The sequence below is a fragment of the Electrona antarctica genome (assembly GCF_951216825.1).
Source record: "Electrona antarctica genome assembly, chromosome: 10".
Classification (NCBI taxonomy): Eukaryota; Metazoa; Chordata; class Actinopteri; order Myctophiformes; family Myctophidae; genus Electrona; species Electrona antarctica.
In genome coordinates, this window is record NC_136791.1 from 52,817,710 (window position 1) to 52,845,640 (window position 27,931).

A 27,931-nucleotide genomic window follows, 5' to 3' on the forward strand; every position below is an offset into this window, starting at 1 on the left:
AATGGTCATGCAAGGACTGGAGCACAGTCTCTCTAAACTCATGTGGGAGCAATAACTGCTTCCGAAAAGGTCTGTTTGGTGGCTCACTAATTCTGTACAATACAGAGTCTTTGACCTGTAGCTTCTCCCATTCTTTTAGCAACAGTGAGACATCTGGATGTCTGGTTTTGTTGGCACAGTTGGCACTGTTCTGAGAAACAGCATGCCACACTTCCCCAATGCATGGATCCCTCTGCTGAGAATGTGATATGTCTGTTAAAGTCAGTTTGGGCAGTTGCTGGGTGCTCAGGAAAGACAAGTTGCAATAGGCTCTGGGTATAGCATCTTTGGAGGAGCCCATCAGATCAACAGCTCTGGTGTGGCAGTAGCGAGGGGGACTGCTTGATGACATATGACAGATAGCTTGGACTGTGGGAGCAGCCATGACGGTCTCCTCATCATGAATACCGTCATTTGCGTGAGGGCGGCGTGACAGTGCATCCGCATCAATGTTCTGTTTCCCAGGCCGGTATTTCAGACTGAAATCATAAGTTGATAGTTCCGCCAACCATCGATGCCCTGTTGCATCCAACTTAGCTGTGGTTAGAACATATGTTAATGGATTGTTGTCTGTATGGACCTCAAACTTGATTCCATAGAGATAATCGTGCAACTTGTTGGTAACCACCCATTTCAGTGCCAGAAATTCCAGCTTGTGCGTGGGATAATTCTTTTCCGCCGGAGACAAGCTTCTGCTGACATAAGCAATTGGGCGCAATCCTCCTCCTTGGTCCTGATAGAGGACACCTCCCAATCCTTCTCTGCTTGCGTCAACATGCAGGACATAAGGCAGTTCTGGGTTAGCGATACCCAAGACAGGTGCCTCAGTAAGACTTTTCTTTAAAGTCTCAAAAGCTTTCTCACAATCGTCGTTCCACCTGTGTCCAAACGGCTCTGAGGGGCGGTACCATTGTTTTGTTTCGTCTGTTCCCGGCTTAGCCTTAGCCTTTCCAGCAACGATGCACCCCTGCAGTAACTGGTTGAGTGGATAAGAGACCCGGGAGAAATCTTTGACGAAACGCCTATAATACCCACAGAACCCCAGAAACGAGCGGAGGCTAGTGATGTTCCCTGGGCGCGGCCACGATTTCACTGCCTCAATCTTTGAAGGGTCTGTAGCGATACCATTCCTAGACACAACATGACCAAGGTAGGTTACAGAGGGGCAGCAGAACTGACATTTATCCAAGGACAATTTGAGCCCTTCCTCTTCTAACCTGTCCAGGACTTTAAGGAGGCGCTGCTCATGTTCCTCCAATGTCTTCCCGAAAACGATGACATCGTCAAGATATACGAGAACTTCCAGTAGGTTCATATCACCAACAGTCCTTTCCATGACACGTTGGAATGTGGCCGGTGCCCCACAAATCCCTTGAGGCATCCGCTCGAATTGATAGAATCCTGCTGGGCAGATGAATGCTGTCTTTTCTTTGTCAGCATCACTTAAAGGGATTTGGTAGTAACCACTCCTGAGGTCAAGCACGCTGAACCACTGGCTACCACTCAGGCAGGACAGAGCATCTTCCACACGAGGGACTGCATATTGATCAGGAATTGTTCTCTTATTCAACGTCCTGTAGTCTACACACATTCGTATGGTTCCATTTTTCTTGCGAACAACAACGATTGGGGAAGCAAACGGGCTTCTGGATTCTGAAATTATTCCAGCCTCTTTGAGATCATGGAGGTGTTTTCTCACATCCTCCAAATCACCTGGTGGTAAGCGTCTGGAACGTTCTCTAAAGGGTTTGTCTTCTGTCACACGAATGCTGTGTTTTGCGCTCTTTGCACACCCCACATCGAATTCACTGCAGGAGAACACCTCTTTTCGCTCCATCATCTTATTACACAACCTGTCCTTCCACTCAGGGGGTACAGGAGAATCACCAAAGTTGAAAGAGGCGGGAGACAGTTGAGATGTAGTTGACTTTGACTCTTTCTTTCCAGGAACTGAAGCCACCACATCTACTGGAAACACATGAGCAATTGGCATTCCTCGTCTCAGCGTCACAGGATGAGCTGACATATTCCTCAGGGAGACTGTGATGCGACGACAATTTACAGCAGTTGACTTTTCAACAACAGGGATCACCATAAGTTCTTCAGGGAAACGATCCACATCTGGGCGGTCTATAAGAACAGCTTGGCTGGAGAGACCGCTAGGGACCTTTGGAATGCCAACAACGTTTGCAACTCCCCCAGGTGACAGGGTGACAGGCTTGTACTGTTCCCCTCTTTGTCTCAGCCGTGCCATCCAGACTGTCTCGAAACTTCTCATAGGCTTCCTTTATTACTGGGTGAACAGGGAGGGTGTTTAGGAAGTTGTCCCCCTGATGTGCTTTACAGGACTGGAATAGTCTTCTCACAATAGAGGTGTTGGTGCCTACTACAATAGACACCACCCTGCATGGCTGGATCAGGACACACAAGCACCAGTGTTTCCATGGTCTCAGATACTCCAACATCGTTTCCATTAAACTCAAGTTTCAAGCACAGGTAACCATCATAATGGGTACTGATCCTCACTTAGGCCCCAAATCTGAAGGCACTTAATGGGGGCCAAAGGCAGGTGCTTCAGGTACTTGTCATAAAAGGAACGATACAACAGGGTGACTTGGGACCCACTGTCAAGTAATGCTTTGGCATAGATTCCCTCAATTTGTACAGGGACAGCAGAGCTAGGTCCAATTAAACCCTCTGGCAGATCAGCCTTCCTTTCATTAAGCTTACACTGTGTAGAACGTGTCTTCTCTGGAGCATCAGGCCGTTCCTTTACTGAGCCCCTGAGGAGTTTCCCGTTGACTGTTTCACTTTCAGGAGGCGCATGTTCACTTTTCTGAGATTCTCTGGGTTCGGGCATTCTCTCTGGAAATGGCCATCTTCCCCACATCTGTAGCAAAAGAAATCAGCACGATACTGCGATCTGGGAGCCCTCTCCTTTCCATGTGCATTTGAGTTTCCCGTACCTTTTGGTTGATATACCTGGTAATTTTGGGCTGGTTGCTGTGCTGTTCTTTCTGAAGCTGCTACTGAGGCAGAAAGCAGGCGCGTAACCTCATTCTTAAACCCTTGAAATTCTTTTCTGAGACTCTCTATGGCTGAATCATTCTCTACTACGACAGGCTGTACAGACTCTGGCTGTACAGGTACAATGGAGGCAGTAGCACACTCTACACGCTTCCCCATAGCTGAAAAGGGAGCATTCTTTACAGTCAGTCTTTCAAGATTCATTCCTTCCTCTTCTCTGACATCACGAAGAAGCTCAGTGAAACTTGGAGGAGGCTTGAGTTTATAAGTCATCCTTATGCGCAGGGCAGCGAGGTCATGAGGCAGTGCGGCCCTGGCAACCTGTTCAATGCGTACTCGGTTCATGTCAGCTACTTCAATTCCGCCTTTACGATGAACTGCATGCAACAGCTTGTCTAGTCAGAGTAAATATGCTGATAGTTTCTCATCTTCCTGCTGGAATGTATTACGGAACCTCACCATAAGGTCAGCTGCACTGTCTGTGGTACCAAAAGCTGTTTCGAGGGCTTTAACATAATCATTGGCAGTGGCATGGGGATTGGCTACTCTCAAACAGCGGACAATGTCTGCTGCTGGCCCTTTAAGACTCTCAGCTATTCTCTGTTTCTTGACCACATCAGAACACTGCCACTCATCCAGCATGTGTATGGTCTGTTCAGCCCAAGCCTCATACTCCTCTTCTCCAGGAGGAGTGGGTCTCATACCTGAGAACAAACGGAGTTTGCGATAGCCCGGTCCATCAACAGGCGTGGCTTGACATCTTTGAACTAGTGAGGAAATTGCATTCACAAGTTCAAATCTGGAGGGTTACTTGGAGTGGGGCTGGGGGTGCTGGATACAGGAGTAAAAGCACGAGCAGAAGTAGGAGTAGGGTTAGGGTTAGGGGGGCTAAGCAGGCCTGCAATATCAGATAATGTTTTTCCTTCATTTGCCAGGAAGGAAATTAACTTAGACTGGAACTCATCCCCTTCACTGAGTACAGGGACACTTTTAGTCTCACTGACATTTACTATCCAAATTCCCAAATCATCAAGTTCTAACCTTTCCGGTATATCTGGTGTAGTCATGTCATTAGTAGTTTCAATCAAAACAAATTGACTTCTACCAGCATGCTCTTCACGCTGCCCCCTTATTTTAGTTCTGCCAAACTTTGTAGACCTATCCAGTACGTTATTCAGGACGTCATCAGTAACATTAAGAGGTACCCCACTAAGCACAATTGCTTTTCTTGCATCAATCTGTTTTTCTCCACACCATGCAACTATCTGCGCTGGCTCCATTTTCATACACCTTAAATCACAATACAAAAATTCACCTTGTTACAGTTCAATTACAATTCTTTTTTTTTTTCTTTTTTTTTTTACACAAATGTAACCACAGTAACAGTAAACAATCCCGGACGAGCCCCCATGTGTAGCCCACCCACTAAATTGGTAATGCTACAAAAACAATATCAGGATGTGTCCACTGTGATAAGATGAATGCGACCTATTACTCAAATCAGGTGCAAAGAGGTCCGGTTAGCTTAATGTACAGCTATACTGTTATTTTACATGTGCACCAAGTAACTCACATTACTCATGAAATACCCAACACAAGGATTTAATTTTATAATGATAAAAGAATGGTGTATTTATTTCACAAATATAATAGATGCAGAACTGACCCTGCCTCAAAATCCCTCTGACCCTGAATACAAATAAAACAAAAGTTGAACAACAATAACCTCACAAAACAAAATAAAATATACCCCGGGGTTTGATTCACTCAGTTTATGGTACCAGACGTTGGCGCGCTGTTGGAGCTCATATGGAAATAATCCTCAGTTAGATGGATGGCGTACTCACAGTTCCTTAGAACACATAAGCAGATGCTGCAGTGTCCCAAACTTCTAGTTCCAGGTGAAAGTGTGCTGTAGACAGACTCAAATGCACCACTTTGTGTGCATGTGGACCCTCTGTATGCAGTGGCAAGCTTCGAGCACCTCTATTGTCAGCAATGGTGCAGCAATGTCCTGAAGCACACTATATTAACAGGAGAAACCCACACACTAATGAACTTTCTATCTTTTACAACAAATGTACATTTTTAGTTCTCACATACAATACTGTGGTGATCATACTCACTCGAAACTTGGTGCAAGAACATATATATACTCCAACACACTTCTCCTCCTGCAGCTTAGCTTAGCTTAGCTTAGCTTAACCTAGCATTCATTTGGTTACACTGCTGGTGATGGACATCTTACTGAACAATGCAAACTCCGTTTTTCTTCACAGTTCTAATTAACATAAAACCAAACTGAACACAAAGCCTGTGGCTACCCTCTGCTCTGCAACAGGACTTTAACCTGCAGAATCTTATTTAAACACTTAATGTCTGTTTGTCCACTCGTTTTTCTTCCTCCAGTGTGTTGTCTTTTCCTTGGCTCAGGTTGATTGACACCCAAGTCACACAATAACAATTCGACCATGAACAAACAGCAATATAGATTGAAAAGTAGATTGAAAAGTAATAGAAATAATGTAACACATCTGTAGCAGGATTCAAAAGTGTAAACAACATTTAGCAAAATTATGCAGGGCACTACACTTGTATTCTCACTACTTACAATAAGCCCTATTTGCTTTGTCCTATGGCGATTCAGGCGAATAGTGTAAAGGGGAGATTATTACATTTCTGGGGCTTTTTGCCTTTTATTGATAGAGTAAGTGCAGACAGGAAACGAGGAGAGAGAGAGACGGGGAGTGACAGTTCGTCAGGATCGGGACTCGAACCCACGATGCGCTGTCAGGCTGCATTAGAAGCCTAGGTGCCCGGGCCACTAGGCCGGCCTAGGCCTTAAAATGGGAGATCTACAAGCGCACAGCACACTGAGCATGTAGATCTGCTATTTTGGCAGACAGTTTTTGGTCAAATTAGGGATGCAAGGTTGAAAGTGGTACCAGCAGCATATCTATTTTTTTCAAGGTTTCAATGGTGCCTTCTTTTTTATTGCACCTTTATCCGAAGCACTTTACAATGTGCATTACATTCACACACACACACATTTACACATCCACAGCAGAGGAAACCATGCAGTGCACCAACCTGCTAATTGGGAGCAGTTAGCGATTCAGTGTCTAGCTGCCCTCTGGGTTAGTGTCGACACTTTGACACTTGTAGAGGCAACTGCGGATTGAACTGTGAACCTTCCAATTCCCAAGTGGCTGCTCTAACTCCTGAGCCACTGCCTAGGCTGCTATGGCTGGGCTGAACGTTGGTAACTGTGATATGGACTAGGCCCTATAGAGCGTCGCAGTCCCGCCCCCTTTCATGACGACGCCAGGCCCAGGAAATAATTCCCAATGCATTTTTCCCATAGACATTTCAAAAAGTATTTATTTAAAGGACCTATACCATAAAATTCTTTTGTGTTTTTGGGGCTCCCATATGTGTTTTCTATCCCCACAAATAACCAATTTTGAACAATCAGGCTTTCATATCATATGGTTGCTTTAATGGAGCTCTCAGGAACAGCTCAACTGATTTTGTCCTCATCGTGATGTCATCAATGTCACCCTACTTTGTATAATTCCTCCTCTGTCTTGTTTTAATTTCCCCCACCAGAGCAGAGCCAGTGTGTGGTTAGGATGGACACCCAGGCCTCTTCTCATTCGTCCTCCACGGTGGCTGGTCCCGCCATGGTGGCGTGGCGTCTTGCTGAGCGGAGAGGCAGGAAGGCCGGCTCGGGGAACATCTTCGGCGGAGTGAACCTGTGGCAGCTTCAGAGGTTGTTCAGAGTGGCGGGGGACCAGGATGCAGAGCAGAGGGCCCAGCTGGTCTGGGGCCACAGGGACGAGGCTGAGCTGGCTCAGGCACTGATAGGGCTGAGGGCCCGGAGCCGGCGGCGGGGCCTCAGAGCCGAGGGGAGAGACGCACTGGGCTCACGCTGGATGCAAGCCTTCAATCACCTCAGGTAGAAAAGCTAAGAGGCCGATGATTGTGCATGCCAACATGTGCATGCTGCTCATGCATGCAGAATTAGTCTCATGCACACGCCCACACGCACATTTTTGAATGCCTGCTGAGAAAGCCAAGCAAATACGTGAGATCTTCTGAGAACTTATGTAAACCTTATGAAATTGCGAACATAACGCCACTGGAACAATCTAAGCTTAACATTGAGTTCAATACCTGCCTGAACTCATTGGCTTTTAAAGCCTCTTGAGTCTTAATACAATAAGGTTTCAACAAAAGTCTCTTTGTTGTTCAGGATTGCTGAGGTTTCACCAAGCAGCCAGGCAAAGGACCCTGTGGAGGACAGTAACTCAGAGGGAGGAGGACATGGTAACCCAGAGCCACAATCATGGACGCTGAAAGGGACAGAAAGAGGAGGTGCCGAGGCCACAGATAGTCAGAGACCAGCAGGGACCCCTGAGAGACCATCCAGGACAGGGTTAAGGAGTGGAAGAGCTAAAGACCCAGAGCGATACCTTCACCGCATCCTGCATTGACATTTGAGACCTCCGGAGAGGTGGAACTCCGTCTCATTTTGACTGTCTACTTGAAACAGTCAGATTATTGTACTGCAACACTATTCAGATGTTTTGGTACCAGTATGTATGCACACTTAACCACTTAAGCCCGATTTATTTTGCATGAGACAAATAGCAAAAATTCCTGAACGATGTTCCACTCAAATGTTGGGTGGTTATGCAGCTACCTGCGTATGATACAAGTCGAGTCCTGAATATGCAATATTTATATATATTGCACTAGAGAAATGCCTTTATATCAAACTGGCGGTTGGTAAAATAGATACTATTATGTGCTAATAGATACTATATATTACACTGATATTGCTGACCTACAGTATATTTTTGGAAATGCAGTAGTTCATACTTCATACGCCTCACGATGCAACATGCTGTGAGCTTGTAGATTGTAGTTGTTTTTGCAATTGGTCGTACGTCAAAGTATATAGGACTTAAGTGGTTAATCTATTGGCAGAATCTGGAAAAATAGTTTGGGTTTGTCCGTTGCCATTCAGTGAGAGGTCATGAAATCACTTCTGGTTGGCACAAAAGCAACATAAAGATGGACAATATTTGGACTTAAATATAATTATAGAGGTAGCTATTGTATAGGCCCTAGGCCTATATCCTCCAGAAAACCACGCACACTGCTATGCCCTAGCAGTGGGTGTGGTTTTCTGGTTCTACTGAAACATTGCCTTTTTTACAGAATCAAATGTTTTATGGTCATGAATCACCAGGATCCTGGATGGCTTGATTCTAGCTTAGAATAATTGATATAAATATTTTTGTAATTCTCTATGGGATTTTTCAGTGGAACCAAAACAAATCACTATTAGATCTTTAACCCTTATATATCTTTTACTCTTGAGAGTATGAAATGAAACCAAATGGACCTGTAAGAATGCATTTGGTTTCATTTTACGCTCTCAAGAGTTAAATTATTGTTAAACATCTACACAATTAGAGAATGTAGAAGAATTGTTATTTTGATCAACGTTTGCCTGTTATCTCTCCTAATGGTACCAACATCAATACAGCATGGAATTGTGTAGAAAAATGGTGTATAAAAACAGCTAACAGCTAAATGTCATCAAATGGTCCATGGCTCAGATGCTGAATAAATAATGGACCTTGATATGAAAAGGGTTAAAAACCACTGTCCTATACTATTCTGCCAAAGTTCAACATTGCTTTATTTAATAAATATCCTGTTTAGTTGGAGAAAGAAAGAGTATACAAATGTTGCACAGCTGTTGGGGAAAAGCAACATGGATTGCATAACAGTAAGGGTAAAGTGCATCACAGTGTTAAGGACCACAGCAGTCCAGTGTTCTGACATGTATAGCTTTTTATTGTCATTGTACACTTGACATTAGGCTGCTGACCATTTACCAAAGTTATACAGGTGGTTTGTTAGATACAACTATAATAGGCTCTGTGCATAACGCCAGTCCTGGGCTTCCAGAAGGTGGCATAACTGTTTCAGGTTCCCATAGCTTTTCAGATTTAAACACTTAAGTCCTACCTATGTCATAGTCATACTTCGACTATTCGAAAGAAAAAAAGCCTATTACAGGGCAGGACATGAGCTTGTGCTATTTAACAAGCTTGACAATTTACAATTTGAGTACCCTGGTACTGTAAGTATATTTTGATGCCAATACTTTTGTACATCTTGTTTAATCAAATTCAGTTCATGCAAATGTTATTGTTCTTTGTAATTGGTTGTATTTGACAATCTTGTACAATATATTCTCTTAAAAGGTCAAAAACTAAATCTTTCTTGATGATTTGGTTGCAGTTTGATTAAATGACTTGGAATAGTTACATCCGCAGTTGTCTTGGAAAAAAAGGCTTTACACAGCAAAAATTAGAAAAAAGAAAAGCAAAAGCATAAAACGATATTAGAATAATAGCAAAATAGGCAGTGAATCAGGCAAAAACAGCGAGGGCATGAATTACAACACAGATTTCAAAATCAACTGAAAGCAATAGATTAGTTAGTAGATTACATTTCAACATGACCTTTTTATTCTGCTTCACAATGTTCACTATAGCTTTCGGTAAAGGTTATTTTCCAGCGACTGGACCTTTAGCTGCTCCACTTTTTTTATCCTAGCTGGGGCATCCTCCTGAGTACAGGCTTTTAGAGTTTCTTCATTCTAGCTAGGCAGATAATAAAACACAAACAATTCAGTGTCAAAACGTTGTGAGCAGACAGAAGAATAAGAAAATAAGTAGATAGATAGATAGATAGATAGATGGAACTAGGCTACACTACACTAAGCTAACTTAATTGTAGGCTATAGGCATTTTCAAGTCTTTATTTGATAGTGACAGTTAAGAGAGGAGACATGAAATGGCTGGGTAGAGATGGGTTAAGAACATGCAGAAAAATGCCTCAGATTGGAGTCGAACTTAGGCCGGCTCCGAGTGGAATAGTAAGAGAGTGGCGACACGCTTTGATCTTGCCGCAATTAAAGCGGGTGCCTATGGGCTAGTTCCAAACATTGGAACTATCCCATTGAGATAGAATGAGCACTTCCATATTCCATTGTTACAATGGGAGTCTACGCTCATACTATTCCACTCGGGGCCGGCTGTGCAAGGATTGAGCATTAATGTGTGCCCTCTACCAGGTGAGCATGAGGCACCAGGGTACCTCTGGCAATCTCCACCTATATATTCAATTAGCTCCGTTTGGAACCTCAATATCTACGCTTTAGCTCCAAGATGAGGTTCCGCGGAAAGCCATCCCTGCACAGATCGAAATGGAGTCGTCGAGCCTGTCCACAAACAGTGGATTAAACCCCTTTCGCAGTATTTTTTCCAAAAAGTAAAGGTATCAGAACCCAGATACAGTTGATAAACTTAATATAGGCATATGTAACATTTTAACATAGGCAGTACCATGTTTTCCCCGGTTTTCCAAATGCAATCTTATGGAAACAGTACTGCGCCTGATTAAAGTGGTTGTTTCATGCCTATATGTTAAAACATTAGTTTTGTGGATTAATTTACTTTTACTGCATGGCCCCCTGTGCCCCCCACAAAATGACCGGAACTACTTAAGATTTCACCAAAACCAGAGCAGAACGCCCACCACAGGACTCAGGCAATCAATTAATACAGTTGCAACCATTATATTAATGGCAAGTATTTCATACAGCTGAAGTGGTTGCACCACTTAAAAAACATCTGCAAGGAATGTTTTGACAGGGAGTAGCTCATAACATGTCTACAGTCGATTTTTATCAAACAAACACATTGCAGATAGAAAGAAAATAATTCAAGTTTTCCGTACAGCTGCAATGTTGGTGAGTTTTAAGTTATTTAATACAATTAGATAGGACGTTTCTGTTTGGATGAATGGGCTGTCTATGGGAAGTTGCACCTACAGTCTTACTAAGGCTTAGCAGACCTGTATTGAACTGTAGCCTACTTTCTTGGGCTTTTTTCGCGAATTGTTAAAGTATTAATTCAATCAATAAACACGAATTCCCATGTTTCGCCAGAAGATGGCGCCAGAAAATCACTAATATAGGCTACTGATGATGAGAGAAACGTTCTATCTGATTGATAAACTCACTTTATGCATGCGCATCATACCCTCTATTAGTAGGCCAATCATCTCTTCATTCTATCACAGAGGAAATGTTACATCATTCATGCATGTGTAACAGGGACATCAGTCCCATTTCACTATTTCAGGGTAGTGCATGCATGTCCACATCACACCCCCAATTACCCAGGTGTAAGCAGTTCACTGATTGGCTCTTGCCCTATAAAAACCTGTTGTGCCCAATACATTATCTTTTCCTTTCTGCTATTTTGTGTGCACACTGATAAGGTAGTAACTGATAGTTTGTTTTGGAACTGGTCACTGGTGTTCATTTTAGTTAGTTTGTGTCAAACTCAAACCTCACTAAACCTCACCTGAGTTTAAGCCTTTGTAAGTTTGTTAACTCTAACCACACTACATCACAGCACAAATGGTAAAGAAACTGTTCTTAAGATGACAAAATATTTATATATTATAAAAAGCTTTAAAATACGCTAAAGAGGAGAGGCTGGTCTGATTTCGATTTGAGATTTAAAACCGAAAGTCCCATAGCCTTATACTGCAGGGCACAATCGTAGAAGCAGTAGTTCATCTTCAAGTAAAGTTAGCATCAGGCCTAATTGCACATTGCTTTCTTTCGCAGCTCGCCATGAAGCATCTCTTTTTGCTGGTCGTGTTGTTGCAGTGTCCTGCAGCCAGTGGATTATTTGGGTTCCTAGTATGAATGGCACTTAAGAATTCTTTCTTTAAAACCTAGAAAAAATTAGATGTTACAAGTAAAAAAGAGCTTTAAGTAGGCCTACCGGTATACTATGTTTAATTTGATAATCAAATCGGGAACACAATCAATTTGATCATTATAATACACACAGCCCAGCTGCTATGTTAAGTGGTAAGATGGGTGGTGATTTTCTCATATGGAAAGGTTTGGGAATCACTGGTAAGAAGTTCTGTTGTGTCCCAGGTGGTTGGTCAGTTGAAGTCAACCTGTGGAAGCCTGTCGGAAGAGCAGCTTGCCAAATTAGGAGTGGTCCTTTTCAACTGCCAGGCAGAGGTGGAGGGTCGCTATAGCCGCAATTTGCAACTCTAGATTTTTTTACAATGGGATGAATCTAGAGTTGCAATAGGCTACCATCCATTGACTCCCCACTCGTCATTTTGCGTTTGCGATCTGCTGGTCTTAAATTACGTTAAACTCACCAACATTGCAGCTGTAGTCCAAGCTTGAATTTTGCTCTTGCAATCTGCAAAGCTTGTTTTTCATAAAAATCCCCCATAGACATGTTATGAGCTACTTTCTGTCCAAAATATTCCACAAGGGATATTCCGAGCCGCCATTTTGTATTTTTTCAACCTGCCGTAAAACAAGACGTGTGGGAGAGCGCTTGTTTAATAGAAGGCCGTGCGTGACGGGGCGTCGCGCTGCGTCGGCTTCTTCTTTGGGTGTCTTACCTGCGCAGGTAAGATTCTATTAAACAAGCTCTTCCCCTCACGTCTTGTTTTACGGCCCGTCGCAGAATTACAAAATGGCGGATCGGAATATCACTTGTGGAATATTTTGGACAGAAAGTAGCTCATAACATGTCTACGGGGGATTTTTATGAAAAACAAGCTTTGCAGATTGCAAGAGCAAAATTCAAGCTTGGACTACAGCTGCAATGTTGGTGAGTTTAACGTCGTTTAAGACCAGCAGATCGCAAACGCAAAATGATGAGTGGGGAGTCAATGGAGGGTATTGCAACTCTAGATTCATCCCATTGTAAAAAAAATCTAGAGTTGCAAATTGCGGCTAGTGGACTGCATACCACATAGTGAGCAGTCGAGCACGCTCTGTGTGCTATGCCACTCGCCAGCAGCAGTTCCGCCGTAGGGCAGAGCTGACTGTCAACGCACTAATCTCCACAGCTACCAGCCAATGGCACACTGGGAGCCCTGTTCCACCACCTTGACAACATGCAGTACCGTCTAGAAGAGCGGCTTCACCAGGGCTACCTCGGCTGGGCAGGTGAGAATCGCGTCCATTTTACGAAAATGTCACTGACGATGCAACTTCTCTGGACTGATGGGGCTCGGATACCCATTTGATATCATAACCAGCAGTAAGAGTATTCTGCCTGACATGTCTCACAAGCACTGGCCTGCAAATCAATGAAACCTGCAATATGGCCAAATGTGTATTTTCAGACACTTTTCTGTTGTGCCTCTGTGATTTCAGGTCTGAGCCTAGCTGACATGTGGATGTACACATGTTATTTCTTACTGTGTGCAGTGAAAAGCCTCAGCCTGTTGCTACTTACTCTTTCTCTGGGTATGGACTTCTATTGGTGATGGATATGATTATATGATGAGGCTCCTTTTTTGTTTTGGTTATTTTAATTATCTTAAGTGTATGACATGCTTGCACAGGTCACTGGTGTGTGAATCGGCTGCTTTGGGCGTACACTCGGCACCAAAGTTCATAGGCCGACTCAGCCAGTCCACGGTGAGTGTACTGTGTGTATGTATATACTGTATATATTATAGTTCATGCACATTTCTGTTTTATATATTTTTTTTTTCTCTCTTTAAGGCACTCATGGAAGATGTGTACTTAAGAAACTTGGGAAGTGTTTTTGATGCAGATGGTGAATTCCGAAGTCCTAGCCCTAATCGGTCTTTAACCAGCAATGGGTTAGTTCTTTTGTTGTGTGTGTGTGTGTGTGTATATATGTATAACTCGGCCCCTAAAGGACGATCACACAAGACACTAGAAACATGTCCAATATTATCCAGTCTATAACTTTTCAGCATGAAGCTTCCAGTTTCCATGCCGGTGGAAGTGGTGGGAACCGTGGCAAATGCAGACCATAGTTTGCTCTCATGAACAGCTCATCCCCGGCATGAAACTTGCAAGCACACTCCCAGTAGGCCAAGGAAGAACTACAATTGTGAATAGTTGCACCATCTGTTGTACAAACTCTATCCTTTATCTTAATGTCATCACCAACTTTTTTCAGGGTTGTCAGAACACTCATAATTCATTACTCATTGTGTAGTTTGCTTTTGTTCCATGTACTAATGTCATCTTTTATTTTTCCTGATGTAGCTCTCCGTCTCCGTCAGCTGTGCAATGGCATTACAAAGACTGGAAAGGCTTGTAAGAAGAGGGCTGCGAAAGGACAGGACTTCTGCAGATTACATGAAGGAGGTTATACCTCTTATGTCAATCCTTAACTGTCTAATGATATTTGCTGTAGTTTCCTTGCTAAAGGTTAGTCTGCTTCCTAAAACTAAAACCCCAGTAACCTTGTTGCTTATGACATGTTTGAGAACATGCATTGCTTTTATCTTGATTGTTGAAATGTCTTGGACAGTTTTTACTTTTTTATTAAAGATTTTATTGCTTCAGTATTTCAAGTTCATTAGAAAACATCATTGCATAATAATGGACATGGAAAGGTAGATGCTCATTCGCTGCTGCAATTCACTGGAGTGACCTGTCTCGCACAGAGGGCGGAAGTGCGGCCATAGTTAGAGTGTCGTGGCAGCCTCCAGTCATGTGACTCACGTCCCTTTTCATTGTTATTTCTTATTTGGCACCCACACGGAAGCTTGCCCTCACTTGAGAGCATCCGCCAGAGTGCTGGAAGAGGAGTCTACTTTTATGTCTATGGTCCTCCCTACTTGACCGCCACAACTCCTGAATGCAAGTAATGGGCAGGAATTCTGTCTGCTGTTGTAACACAATTGACTAAATAGGAGGGTTCCTATAACATGCCGTTCCTGACTGGTTTGAAAGGCAATGGTACCTACACTACATGTACAGCTTTAACAGGCTCTGTTTCCTCTGCCTCTGAGGCAATCAACAGCTCCTTCTAAAAGGAATTGTGCAAAAGTTTGCTTCTGTAATATAATTCAAAAAGTTAAACTTTCATATTCTCAATTCATTGATAAAACCTTTTTTATCTTTATTATAGCATACAGCTCATGAAAATTATCTCTGTGGGGGTCAGGCCAGTTGGCTGGTCAGTAAAATAAGCACAGTAAAGTAATACCATGGTCAGTACACCAATTAGTAGTTTTGGCATTGTAGACGGGTGCCAAATTCATCTGGAAAGCAAAATCAGCATCTCCATAAAAGCTTGTCAACATACTTAATCACAAAGTGCTGTAAAAGCTCCAGCCCAGCTGGTAGATGGGTGTTGACTCCAGTGTGAAGTTGTGGTGCACTGCTCAAGGGTCAAAGGGACTATACAGGTGAATTAGAATATTGTGTTTAAAAGTAAAATTTCTTCCGTAATATAATTGAAAAAGTGAAACTTTCATATATTCATTGTGCATAAAGTGAAGTATATAAATCAAAATCCTATATCAATGAATTAGAGTATTTCCCGTCGACCATCTGAAAAGTATATTAATGTATGCAGTTAATACTTGGTCTGGGCTACTTTTGAACAAATTATTTCATCGATGGCGTGTCATGGAGGTGATTAGCCTGTGGCACTGTTGAGGTGAGTGTACAGCCTGCCGGAAATCAAAAGAATGGTTGTCGCTTTATGTTAAGCTTTTGAATGTTTAAGAGCGAAGACTTGAGAATTAGCAACATAGTTAATCAAGCGGTAACAAGACAACTCACCCCTTTTGCCACTTTTGGTGAGTTGTCAGGACAACTCACCCCGAATGTCCGGACAACTCACCAGGGGTGAGATGTCTTCACTTTTGGGGGTGAGATGTCTTCACTTTCGGCCACTTTCGGGGTGAGTTGTCTTCACTTTCGGGGTGAGTTGTCTGACTGAATATGTAGCCTTTGAGCTCTTTTATATACTTTACTGAACTAATGGTGAAATAGTTCCTATTGGATATTGAAGTAGTCTATTTTCAGAACTTTACAACAACAATTTCTACAATAATATATAAGGAATACAGGACAACTCACCCCGGTGAGTTGTCTTCACTTTCTGACATGTCGGGGTGAGTTGTCTGTACTTTCCGCTGGGGCGAGTTGGGCGAGAAAGTACGGACAGCTCACCCCGAAAGTCCAGACAACTCACCCAGGTGAGTTGTCTTCACTTTCTGACATTGCGGGGTGAGTTGTCTGTACTTTCCGTGGCACCCATTACAGTAGGCCTAATGCAATTTCGGATCTAACTATCGGTTCCTACAGACGTGCGCAGTCACGGCTAATTATTTATTTAACAGTAAAATCACAATTACAGAGAAATGTGTTTCGGATACAACGAATTCTCTTCTTCTGATCATTGTTCATGGCTTAGTACTGGAGATGACGTTAGTTTGTTGACATTAATCATTGGCTGGAAATGATTCCATGTCCGCGATGTCGGATGACCAGGTCCATGGTTGGCGATGGTTGGCGAGCGCTCATTGGTCCAGCACATTGTTGATGGTGAAGGCGTCGTGACGTAGCCGTCACAAGATAGGAAATGTGTCGACTCCTCAGTTGGGTGCGTTGCCCTGGCAGCCTGACTCTCTCACCCTGCACCTACCCTTTCACTGAGTTAATGGATCCTCAACTCTCAACAAGGTCACGGGCCTGATAAGAATGGCAGTTGTGTGCAGAATTAAAAACAGTGCCTACAGTATAGCCAGCTTACTGACTGGGGAAAGACAGCGAGCGGCAGAAATGTATCTTATTACTGATAAAATAGGCAACAAGACGGAGACAAAGTGACATGACATTATGGGAATGAGATAAACATATTTTGGTCATAAACATGGTGCAAACACCGAAACAGGACCTAGGCCAAGGGTAACGATGATATGGGTCTATCTGTGCTGACAAACAGTGTCAAACTTGACATGATGTGTAAACAACATATACATTTTTATCCATCACTTGTATTCTCACTACTTACAATAAGCCCAATTTTCTTTGTCCTAAGGCGATTCAGGCGAATAGTGTAAAAAAAAAAGGGGAGATTATTACATTTTTTGGGGCTTTTTGCCTTTTATTGATAGAGTAAGTGCAGACAGGAAACGAGGAGAGAGAGAGACGGGGAGTGACAGTTCGTCAGGATCGGGACTCGAACCCATTAGAAGCCTAGGTGCCCGGGCCACTAGGCCGGCCTGGGCCTTAAAATGGGAGATCTACAAGCGCATAGCACACTGAGCATGTAGATCTGCTATTTTGGCAGACAGTTTTTGGTCAAATTAGGGATGCAAGGTTGAAAGTGGTACCAGCAGCATATCTATTCTTTTCAAGGTTTCAATGGTGCCTTCTTTTTTATTGCACCTTTATCCGAAGCACTTTACAATGTGCATTACATTCACACACACACATTTACACATCCACAGCAGAGGAAACCATGCAGTGCACCAACCTGCTAATTGGGAGCAGTTAGCGATTCAGTGTCTAGCTGCCCTCTGGGTTAGTGTCGACACTTTGACACTTGTAGAGGCAACTGCGGATTGAACTGTGAACCTTCCAATTCCCAAGTGGCTGCTCTAACTCCTGAGCCACTGCCTAGGCTGCTATGGCTGGGTTTCAATTTCTTTTGTGTTTTTGGGGCTCCCATATGTGTTTTCTATCCCCACAAATAACCAATTTTGAACAATCAGGCTTTCATATCATATGGTTGCTTTAATGGAGCTCTCAGGAACAGCTCAACTGATTTTGTCCTCATCGTGATGTCATCAATGTCACCCTACTTTGTATAATTCCTCCTCTGTCTTGTTTTAATTTCCCCCACCAGAGCAGAGCCAGTGTGTGGTTAGGATGGACACCCAGGCCTCTTCTCATTCGTCCTCCACGGTGGCTGGTCCCGCCATGGTGGCGTGGCGTCTTGCTGAGCGGAGAGGCAGGAAGGCCGGCTCGGGGAACATCTTCGGCGGAGTGAACCTGTGGCAGCTTCAGAGGTTGTTCAGAGTGGCGGGGGACCAGGATGCAGAGCAGAGGGCCCAGCTGGTCTGGGGCCACAGGGACGAGGCTGAGCTGGCTCAGGCACTGATAGGGCTGAGGGCCCGGAGCCGGCGGCGGGGCCTCAGAGCCGAGGGGAGAGACGCACTGGGCTCACGCTGGATGCAAGCCTTCAATCACCTCAGGTAGAAAAGCTAAGAGGCCGATGATTGTGCATGCCAACATGTGCATGCTGCTCATGCATGCAGAATTAGTCTCATGCACACGCCCACACGCACATTTTTGAATGCCTGCTGAGTAAGCCAAGCAAATACGTGAGATCTTCTGAGAACTTATGTAAACCTTATGAAATTGCGAACATAACGCCACTGGAACAATCTAAGCTTAACATTGAGTTCAATACCTGCCTGAACTCATTGGCTTTTAAAGCCTCTTGAGTCCTAATACAATAAGGTTTCAACAAAAGTCTCTTTGTTGTTCAGGATTGCTGAGGTTTCACCAAGCAGCCAGGCAAAGGACCCTGTGGAGGACAGTAACTCAGAGGGAGGAGGACATGGTAACCCAGAGCCACAATCATGGACGCTAAAAGGGACAGAAAGAGGAGGTGCCGAGGCCACAGATAGTCAGAGACCAGCAGGGACCCCTGAGAGACCATCCAGGACAGGGTTAAGGAGTGGAAGAGCTAAAGACCCAGAGCGATACCTTCACCGCATCCTGCATTGACATTTGAGACCTCCGGAGAGGTGGAACTCCGTCTCATTTTGACTGTCTACTTGAAACAGTCAGATTATTGTACTGCAACACTATTCAGATGTTTTGGTACCAGTATGTATGCACACTTAACCACTTAAGCCCGATTTATTTTGCATGAGACACAAAATTCCTGAACGATGTTCCACTCAAATGTTGGGTGGTTATGCAGCTACCTGCGTATGATACAAGTCGAGTCCTGAATATGCAATATTTATATATATTGCACTAGAGAAATGCCTTTATATCAAACTGGCGGTTGGTAAAATAGATACTATATATTACACTGATATTGCTGACCTACAGTATATTTTTGGAAATACAGTAGTTCATACTTCATAGCGCCTCACGATGCAACATGCTGTGAGCTTGTAGATGTAGTTGTTTTTGCAATTGGTCGTACGTCAAAGTATATAGGACTTAAGTGGTTAATATATTGGCAGAATCTGGAAAAATAGTTTGGGTTTGTCCGTTGCCATTCAGTGAGAGGTCATGAAATCACTTCTGGTTGGCACAAAAGCAACATAAAGATGGACAATATTTGGACTTAAATATAATTATAGAGGTAGCTATTGTATAGGCCCTAGGCCTATATCCTCCAGAAAACCACGCACACTGCTATGCCCTAGCAGTGGGCGTGGTTTTCTGGTTCTACTGAAACATTGCCTTTTTTACAGAATCAAATGTTTTATGGTCATGAATCACCAGGATCCTGGATGGCTTGATTCTAGCTTAGAATAATTGATATAAATATTTTTGTAATTCTCTATGGGATTTTTCAGTGGAACCAAAACAAATCACTATTAGATCTTTAACCCTTATATATCTTTTACTCTTGAGAGTATGAAATGAAACCAAATGGACCTGTAAGAATGCATTTGGTTTCATTTTACGCTCTCAAGAGTTAAATTATTGTTAAACATCTACACAATTAGAGAATGTAGAAGAATTGTTATTTTGATCAACGTTTGCCTGTTATCTCTCCTAATGGTACCAACATCAATACAGCATGGAATTGTGTAGAAAAATGGTGTATAAAAACAGCTAACAGCTAAATGTCATCAAATGGTCCATGGCTCAGATGCTGAATAAATAATGGACCTTGATATGAAAAGGGTTCAAAACCACTGTCCTATACTATTCTGCCAAAGTTCAACATTGCTTTATTTAATAAATATCCTGTTTAGTTGGAGAAAGAAAGAGTATACAAATGTTGCACAGCTGTTGGGGAAAAGCAACATGGATTCCATAACAGTAAGGGTAAAGTGCATCACAGTGTTAAGGACCACAGCAGTCCAGTGTTCTGACATGTATAGCTTTTTATTGTCATTGTACACTTGACATTAGGCTGCTGACCATTTACCAAAGTTATACAGGTGGTTTGTTAGATACAACTATAATAGGCTCTGTGCATAACGCCAGTCCTGGGCTTCCAGAAGGTGGCATAACTGTTTCAGGTTCCCATAGCTTTTCAGATTTAAACACTTAAGTCCTACCTATGTCATAGTCATACTTCGACTATTCGAAAGAAAAAAAGCCTATTACAGGGCAGGACATGAGCTTGTGCTATTTAACAAGCTTGACAATTTACAATTTGAGTACCCTGGTACTGTAAGTATATTTTGATGCCAATACTTTTGTACATCTTGTTTAATCAAATTCAGTTCATGCAAATGTTATTGTTCTTTGTAATTGGTTGTATTTGACAATCTTGTACAATATATTCTCTTAAAAGGTCAAAAACTAAATCTTTCTTGATGATTTGGTTGCAGTTTGATTAAATGACTTGGAATAGTTACATCCGCAGTTGTCTTGGAAAAAAAGGCTTTACACAGCAAAAATGAGAAAAAAGAAAAGCAAAAGCATAAAACGTACATTAAAATAATAGCAAAAACATAAAACAACATTAGAATAATAGCAAAATAGGCAGTGAATCAGGCAAAAACAGCGAGGGCATGAATTACAACACAGATTTCAAAATCAACTGAAAGCAATAGATTAGTTAGTAGATTACATTTCAACATGACCTTTTTATTCTGCTTCACAATGTTCACTATAGCTTTCGGTAAAGGTTATTTTCCAGCGACTGGACCTTTAGCTGCTCCACTTTTTTTATCCTAGCTGGGGCATCCTCCTGAGTACAGGCTTTTAGAGTTTCTTCATTCTAGCTAGGCAGATAATAAAACACAAACAATTCAGTGTCAAAACGTTGTGAGCAGACAGAAGAATAAGAAAATAAGTAGATAGATAGATAGATAGATAGATAGATGGAACTAGGCTACACTACACTAAGCTAACTTAATTGTAGGCTATAGGCATTTTCAAGTCTTTATTTGATAGTGACAGTTAAGAGAGGAGACATGAAATGGCTGGGTAGAGATGGGTTAAGAACATGCAGAAAAATGCCTCAGATTGGAGTCGAACTTAGGCCGGCTCCGAGTGGAATAGTAAGAGAGTGGCGACACGCTTTGATCTTGCCGCAATTAAAGCGGGTGCCTATGGGCTAGTTCCAAACATTGGAACTATCCCATTGAGATAGAATGAGCACTTCCATATTCCATTGTTACAATGGGAGTCTACGCTCATACTATTCCACTCGGGGCCGGCTGTGCAAGGATTGAGCATTAATGTGTGCCCTCTACCAGGTGAGCATGAGGCACCAGGGTACCTCTGGCAATCTCCACCTATATATTCAATTAGCTCCGTTTGGAACCTCAATATCTACGCTTTAGCTCCAAGATGAGGTTCCGCGGAAAGCCATCCCTGCACAGATCGAAATGGAGTCGTCGAGCCTGTCCACAAACAGTGGATTAAACCCCTTTCGCAGTATTTTTTCCAAAAAGTAAAGGTATCAGAACCCAGATACAGTTGATAAACTTAATATAGGCATATGTAACATTTTAACATAGGCAGTACCATGTTTTCCCCGGTTTTCCAAATGCAATCTTATGGAAACAGTACTGCGCCTGATTAAAGTGGTTGTTTCATGCCTATATGTTAAAACATTAGTTTTGTGGATTAATTTACTTTTACTGCATGGCCCCCTGTGCCCCCCACAAAATGACCGGAACTACTTAAGATTTCACCAAAACCAGAGCAGAACGCCCACCACAGGACTCAGGCAATCAATTAATACAGTTGCAACCATTATATTAATGGCAAGTATTTCATACAGCTGAAGTGGTTGCACCACTTAAAAAACATCTGCAAGGAATGTTTTGACAGGGAGTAGCTCATAACATGTCTACAGTCGATTTTTATCAAACAAACACATTGCAGATAGAAAGAAAATAATTCAAGTTTTCCGTACAGCTGCAATGTTGGTGAGTTTTAAGTTATTTAATACAATTAGATAGGACGTTTCTGTTTGGATGAATGGGCTGTCTATGGGAAGTTGCACCTACAGTCTTACTAAGGCTTAGCAGACCTGTATTGAACTGTAGCCTACTTTCTTGGGCTTTTTTCGCGAATTGTTAAAGTATTAATTCAATCAATAAACACGAATTCCCATGTTTCGCCAGAAGATGGCGCCAGAAAATCACTAATATAGGCTACTGATGATGAGAGAAACGTTCTATCTGATTGATAAACTCACTTTATGCATGCGCATCATACCCTCTATTATTAGGCCAATCATCTCTTCATTCTATCACAGAGGAAATGTTACATCATTCATGCATGTGTAACAGGGACATCAGTCCCATTTCACTATTTCAGGGTAGTGCATGCATGTCCACATCACACCCCCAATTACCCAGGTGTAAGCAGTTCACTGATTGGCTCTTGCCCTATAAAAACCTGTTGTGCCCTATACATTATCTTTTCCTTTCTGCTATTTTGTGTGCACACTGATAAGGTAGTAACTGATAGTTTGTTTTGGAACTGGTCACTCGTGTTCATTTTAGTTAGTTTGTGTCAAACTCAAACCTCACTAAACCTCACCTGAGTTTAAGCCTTTGTAAGTTTGTTAACTCTAACCACACTACATCACAGCACAAATGGTAAAGAAACTGTTCTTAAGATGACAAAATATTTATATATTATAAAAAGCTTTAAAATACGCTAAAGAGGAGAGGCTGGTCTGATTTCGATTTGAGATTTAAAACCGAAAGTCCCATAGCCTTATACTGCAGGGCACAATCGTAGAAGCAGTAGTTCATCTTCAAGTAAAGTTAGCATCAGGCCTAATTGCACATTGCTTTCTTTCGCAGCTCGCCATGAAGCATCTCTTTTTGCTGGTCGTGTTGTTGCAGTGTCCTGCAGCCAGTGGATTATTTGGGTGGCTCAAGCAAACTGAGTCTCTTACAGCTGCCACTCCAACACCACAACAGCAAGCTCCCGAAACACACGCAGGAGATGTCCCTTTTGAGATGGCTGTTGCAGATGAGAAGTTAATGTCTGAAAGAAGGCAGATGAACCTCAGCCCTTTGGATATCTGTCATTCACAGGTATTTTTTGACAGGGAATGCATACTGCAAAGAATAGCAAACTAAATCAAAATGTTCTCATAAGAATTCAAAATTTGTTGTCACTGTTCGCCATCAATCACTGTGGTACCTTTATCACTTTAGCATTGCTGCAGTGATTTGTATATGAGTATATTGATTGCAAGTGGGCTCTCAAATAATTGGCAGAACACAAGACTTTGTTAACATTACTATGTATGTATGCATGCATGTCTATGCATGTATGTATGCATGGTTCCTAGTATGAATGGCACTTAAGAATTCTTTCTTTAAAACCTAGAAAAAATTAGATGTTACAAGTAAAAAAGAGCTTTAAGTAGGCCTACCGGTATACTATGTTTAATTTGATGATCAAATCGGAACACAATCAATTTGATCATTATAATACACACAGCCCAGCTGCTATGTTAAGTGGTAAGATGGGTGGTGATTTTCTCATATGGAAAGGTTTGGGAATCACTGGTAAGAAGTTCTGTTGTGTCCCAGGTGGTTGGTCAGTTGAAGGAAGCCTGTCGGAAGAGCAGCTTGCCAAATTAGGAGTGGTCCTTTTCAACTGCCAGGCAGAGGTGGAGGGCCGCAATTTGGAACTCTAGATTTTTTTTTACAATGGGATGAATCTAGAGTTGCAATACCCTCCATTGACTCCCCACTCATTTTGCGTTTGCGATCTGCTGGTCTTAAACGACGTTAAACTCACCAACATTGCAGCTGTAGTCCAAGCTTGAATTTTGCTCTTGCAATCTGCAAAGCTTGTTTTTCATAAAAATCCCCCGTAGACATGTTATGAGCTACTTTCTGTCCAAAATATTCCACAAGTGATATTCCGAGCCGCCATTTTGTATTTTTTCAACCTGCCGTAAAACAAGACGTGTGGGAGAGCGCTTGTTTAATAGAAGGCCGTGCGTGACGGGGCGTCGCGCTGCGTCGGCTTCTTCTTTGGGTGTCTTACCTGCGCAGGTAAGATTCTATTAAACAAGCTCTCCCCCTCACGTCTTGTTTTACGGCCAGTCGCAGAATTACAAAATGGCGGCTCGGAATATCACTTGTGGAATATTTTGGACAGAAAGTAGCTCATAACATGTCTACGGGGGATTTTCATGAAAAACAAGCTTTGCAGATTGCAAGAGCAAAATTCAAGCTTGGACTACAGCTGCAATGTTGGTGAGTTTAACGTCGTTTAAGACCAGCAGATCGCAAACGCAAAATGATGAGTGGGGAGTCAATGGAGGGTATTGCAACTCTAGATTCATCCCATTGTAAAAAAATCTAGAGTTGCAAATTGCGGCTAGTGGACTGCATACCACATAGTGAGCAGTCGAGCACGCTCTGTGTGCTATGCCACTCGCCAGCAGCAGTTCCGCCGTAGGGCAGAGCTTACTGTCAACGCACTAATCTCCACAGCTACCAGCCAACTGGATGCAATGAATGACTTGAAGGTAGAGTTGCTGTGTTGACTTTTGCACATTTGTTTGGAGGACAAGCTGTAATGGTATGTCTTGCCTCATGTCCACGTTCCATTATAACAGGAGGGACAGCTGGAGCTGAGGGAGCTGACTTCTGCCTCCTTGGACAAGCTATTGCAGGGCCACAGTGCTTTGCAGTCTCAACAGGGGGAGCTGTGGAAAGGTCAGGAGCAGCTGGAGAGTTCCCTGAGTTCCAACCTGAAGCATCTCAGCCAAGAAAAGGCCCTCATCGCCTCTGGACAGGAACTGGTTGCACAGCTCATTCAGGTCATCACACAGAGGATGGGTGAGAATGTGTGAATCTTTGGATATTCAAAATACTCGGTTTGACCACCGATTTGACTTTACAGATTTCACAGTTTTTTACATTCACATGGCTGAGTGAAGCAAAGCATGCTTAACTCGGCACGCTTTAGCAGGTGGTCATTTTAAGTTGCAGTGGAAAAAAGTAGTTATCTTACGCTAGTAAGTACTTCTGCCCTCTGGGAGAAGATACAAAGAACCAAAGTGGAAGTACATCAGATTTAAAAAATCGTTTGTACCAGCATCAACCAAGATGCTGAACGAGGCTCTGAAACAGCAGTAACTGTGTGAGGCTAGATTATCCACATGTGTGCAATGATGTAATGTTGTGTCTCCCTCTGTAATGTATTTTTGTCTGTCATTGATATTTTATGTGTGGCTGTAGCTGGGGTGAAAGCCCAAGACAAATTTCCCTTGTCGACAATAAAGTTTACCTTGACTAGTAGGTGTATTTGTACAAGCAAAGTATATCACTTGCTGTCTCATGGCATCCTCTAGAGAATGGCACACTGGTGTGCCACCACCTTGACAACATGCAGTACCGTCTAGAAGAGCGGCTTCACATCATCCAGGGCTACCTCGGCTGGGCAGGTGAGAATCGCGTCCATTTTACGAAAATGTCACTGACGATGCAACTTCTCTGGACTGATGGGGCTCTGATACCCATTTGATATCATAACCAGCAGTAAGAGTATTCTGCCTGACATGTCTCACAAGCACTGGCCTGCAAATCAATGAAACCTGCAATATGGCCAAATGTGTATTTTCAGACACTTTTCTGTTGTGCCTCTGTGATTTCAGGTCTGAGACTAGCTGCCATGTGGACCTGTGCCATTGTGCACACAATACGTCATTTCTTACTGTGTGCAGTTCTACTGGCAATCCTTGGCTGGCCCCTTTTCACCCGGTTCATGCTGGTGCTCACTGTGCCCCTTAATGCAGTGGCTCTGCTCAACCAGCACTGCATTAGCCAGGATACGAAAAGCATCAGCCGGTTGCTACTTACTCTTTCTCTGGGTATGGACTTCTATTGGTGATGGATATGATTATATGATGAGGCTCCCTTTTTTTTTGGTTATTTTAATTATCTTAAGTGTATGACATGCTTGCACAGGTCACTGCTGTGTGAATCAGCTGCTTTGGGCGTACACTCGGCTCAAGGTGAAGCCAGCCAGCCTGCCCCCATGCGAAATTGTGGAAGCAGAGAAGCATGATCCTACCATCGATGTCGATCCTCTACACCAGAGCGGTGAGGCTGCAGATAACTCTCTAGGGTTGGCACAAGCATACCAGACAAAGTTACTGCCTGTTGGTTTTATCTGATTGTCTGCATCTTATTTAATTTCTTTATCTTATCTCTTCATCTTCAGAGATGAACCGGATGGATCCCTGGCACCTGATCTGCTGGATCAAGACGGCTGTCTCAATAGTGTGCAGCAGGACACTGAATGTGTGTAAACTTTCAAATGCATGTCATGCCTCATGTTTTTTGAGGGGCCTATGCCCAGCTTTGTGTGTGTGTGTGTTCCCCATAGTGATTTGATTGGCCGAGGGCTTAAAAAGTGAGAATAAAAGGTTGGGACAGAAAAGTGAGGACACCAAAAGTGAATGGCCAGAATGTGATTATGTATGATAATCGTGCCCCTCACTTTACACGAGTGATTTTTCTTGTGTATAGGTATTCTCAAAGCTACGCTGTCGATCCACACCAAAGTTCATAGGCCCACTCAGCCAGTCCATGGTGAGTGTACTGTGTGTATGTATGTATATACTGTATATATTATAGTTCATGCACATTTCTGTTTTATATTTTTATTTTTTTCTCTCTTTAAGGCACTCGTGGAAGATGTGTACTTAAGAAACTTGGGAAGTGTTTTTGATGCAGATGGTGTCCTAGCCCTAATCAGTCTTTAACCAGCAATGGGTTAGTTCTTTTGTTGTGTGTGTATATATGTATAACTCGGCCCCTAAAGGACGATCACACAAGACACTAGAAACATGTCCAATATTATCCAGTCTATAACTTTTCAGCATGAAGCTTCCAGTTTCCATGCCGGTGGAAGTGGTGGGAACCGTGGCAAATGCAGACCATAGTTTGCTCTCATGAACAGCTCATCCCCGGCATGAAACTTGCAAGCACACTCCCAGTAGGCCAAGGAAGAACTACAATTGTGAATAGTTGCACCATCTGTTGTACAAACTCTATCCTTTATCTTAATGTCATCATCACCAACTTTTTTCAGGGTTGTCAGAACAGTCATAATTCATTACTCATTGTGTAGTTTGCTTTTGTTCCATGTACTAATGTCATCTTTTATTTTTCCTGATGTAGCTCTCTGTCTCCGTCAGCTGTGCAATGGCATTACAAAGACTGGAAAGGCTTGTAAGAAGAGGGCTGCGAAAGGACAGGACTTCTGCAGATTACATGAAGGAGGTTATACCTCTTATGTCAATCCTTAACTGTCTAATGATATTTGCTGTAGTTTCCTTGCTAAAGGTTAGTCTGCTAACTAAAACTAAAACCCCAGTAACCTTGTTGCTTATGACATGTTTGAGAACATGCATTGCTTTTATCTTGATTGTTGAAATGTCTTGGACAGTTTTTACTTTTTTATTAAAGATTTTATTGCTTCAGTATTTCAAGTTCATTCATTTCAAAACATCATTGCATAATAATGGACATGGAAAGGTAGATGCCTCATGCAATTCACTGGAGTGACCTGTCTCGCACAGAGGGCGGAAGTGCGGCCATAGTTAGAGTGTCGTGGCAGCCTCCAGTCATGTGACTCACGTCCCTTTTCATTGTTATTTCTTATTTGGCACCCACACGGAAGCTTGCCCTCACTTGAGAGCATCCGCCAGAGTGCCGGAAGAGGAGTCTACTTTTCTATGTCTATGGTCCTCCCTACTTGACCGCCACAACTCCTGAATGCAAGTAATGGGCAGGA

The 27,931-nt window shown here is 42.8% G+C and overlaps 5 protein-coding genes across 7 annotated transcripts in view; all 5 read left to right on the plus strand.

Moving 5' to 3' along the window:
- The window catches only part of LOC306931737 (protein brambleberry-like), a 31,737-nt gene extending 17,199 nt beyond the window's left edge, over positions 1-14,538 (plus strand). For 2 of the 3 annotated variants that reach the window (XR_013791050.1, XM_079513315.1), the window contains exons 9-10: positions 13,718-13,818; positions 14,234-14,538. Coding sequence is in view for 1 of the 3 variants with exons in the window: in XM_079513315.1 (XP_079369441.1) it covers positions 13,718-13,818; positions 14,234-14,288 (156 nt within the window). In the remaining 2 variants the exon portion in view is untranslated. The remainder of the gene's footprint in view (positions 1-13,717; positions 13,819-14,233) is intronic. The other variant, XR_013791051.1, reaches the window with a different exon arrangement.
- LOC306931028 (uncharacterized protein) lies at positions 6,681-7,799 on the plus strand. Its single transcript, XM_079512202.1, has 2 exons — positions 6,681-7,024; positions 7,322-7,799. The coding sequence occupies exons 1-2, from the start codon at positions 6,699-6,701 to the stop codon at positions 7,560-7,562; spliced, it is 567 nt and encodes a 188-aa protein (XP_079368328.1). The 5' UTR covers positions 6,681-6,698; the 3' UTR covers positions 7,563-7,799.
- LOC306931747 (protein brambleberry-like) lies at positions 11,462-13,630 on the plus strand. Its single transcript, XM_079513337.1, has 5 exons — positions 11,462-11,581; positions 11,792-11,866; positions 13,054-13,153; positions 13,364-13,456; positions 13,555-13,630. Exons 1-5 carry the CDS (start codon positions 11,579-11,581, stop codon positions 13,608-13,610), a joined length of 327 nt encoding a protein of 108 aa, XP_079369463.1. The 5' UTR covers positions 11,462-11,578; the 3' UTR covers positions 13,611-13,630.
- Positions 14,539-17,842: 3,304 nt separating the features above from the next.
- On the plus strand, positions 17,843-19,873 carry LOC306931746 (uncharacterized protein). The gene is made up of 2 exons (XM_079513336.1): positions 17,843-18,186; positions 18,484-19,873. The coding sequence occupies exons 1-2, from the start codon at positions 17,861-17,863 to the stop codon at positions 18,722-18,724; spliced, it is 567 nt and encodes a 188-aa protein (XP_079369462.1). The 5' UTR covers positions 17,843-17,860; the 3' UTR covers positions 18,725-19,873.
- A 2,718-nt stretch (positions 19,874-22,591) lies between these two features.
- On the plus strand, positions 22,592-27,455 carry LOC306931736 (protein brambleberry-like). Its single transcript, XM_079513314.1, has 10 exons — positions 22,592-22,752; positions 22,963-23,199; positions 24,744-24,966; positions 25,482-25,574; positions 25,785-26,000; positions 26,098-26,232; positions 26,354-26,433; positions 26,662-26,724; positions 26,817-26,907; positions 27,316-27,455. Exons 1-9 carry the CDS (start codon positions 22,750-22,752, stop codon positions 26,895-26,897), a joined length of 1,131 nt encoding a protein of 376 aa, XP_079369440.1. The 5' UTR covers positions 22,592-22,749; the 3' UTR covers positions 26,898-26,907; positions 27,316-27,455.
- Positions 27,456-27,931: the final 476 nt, after the last annotated feature.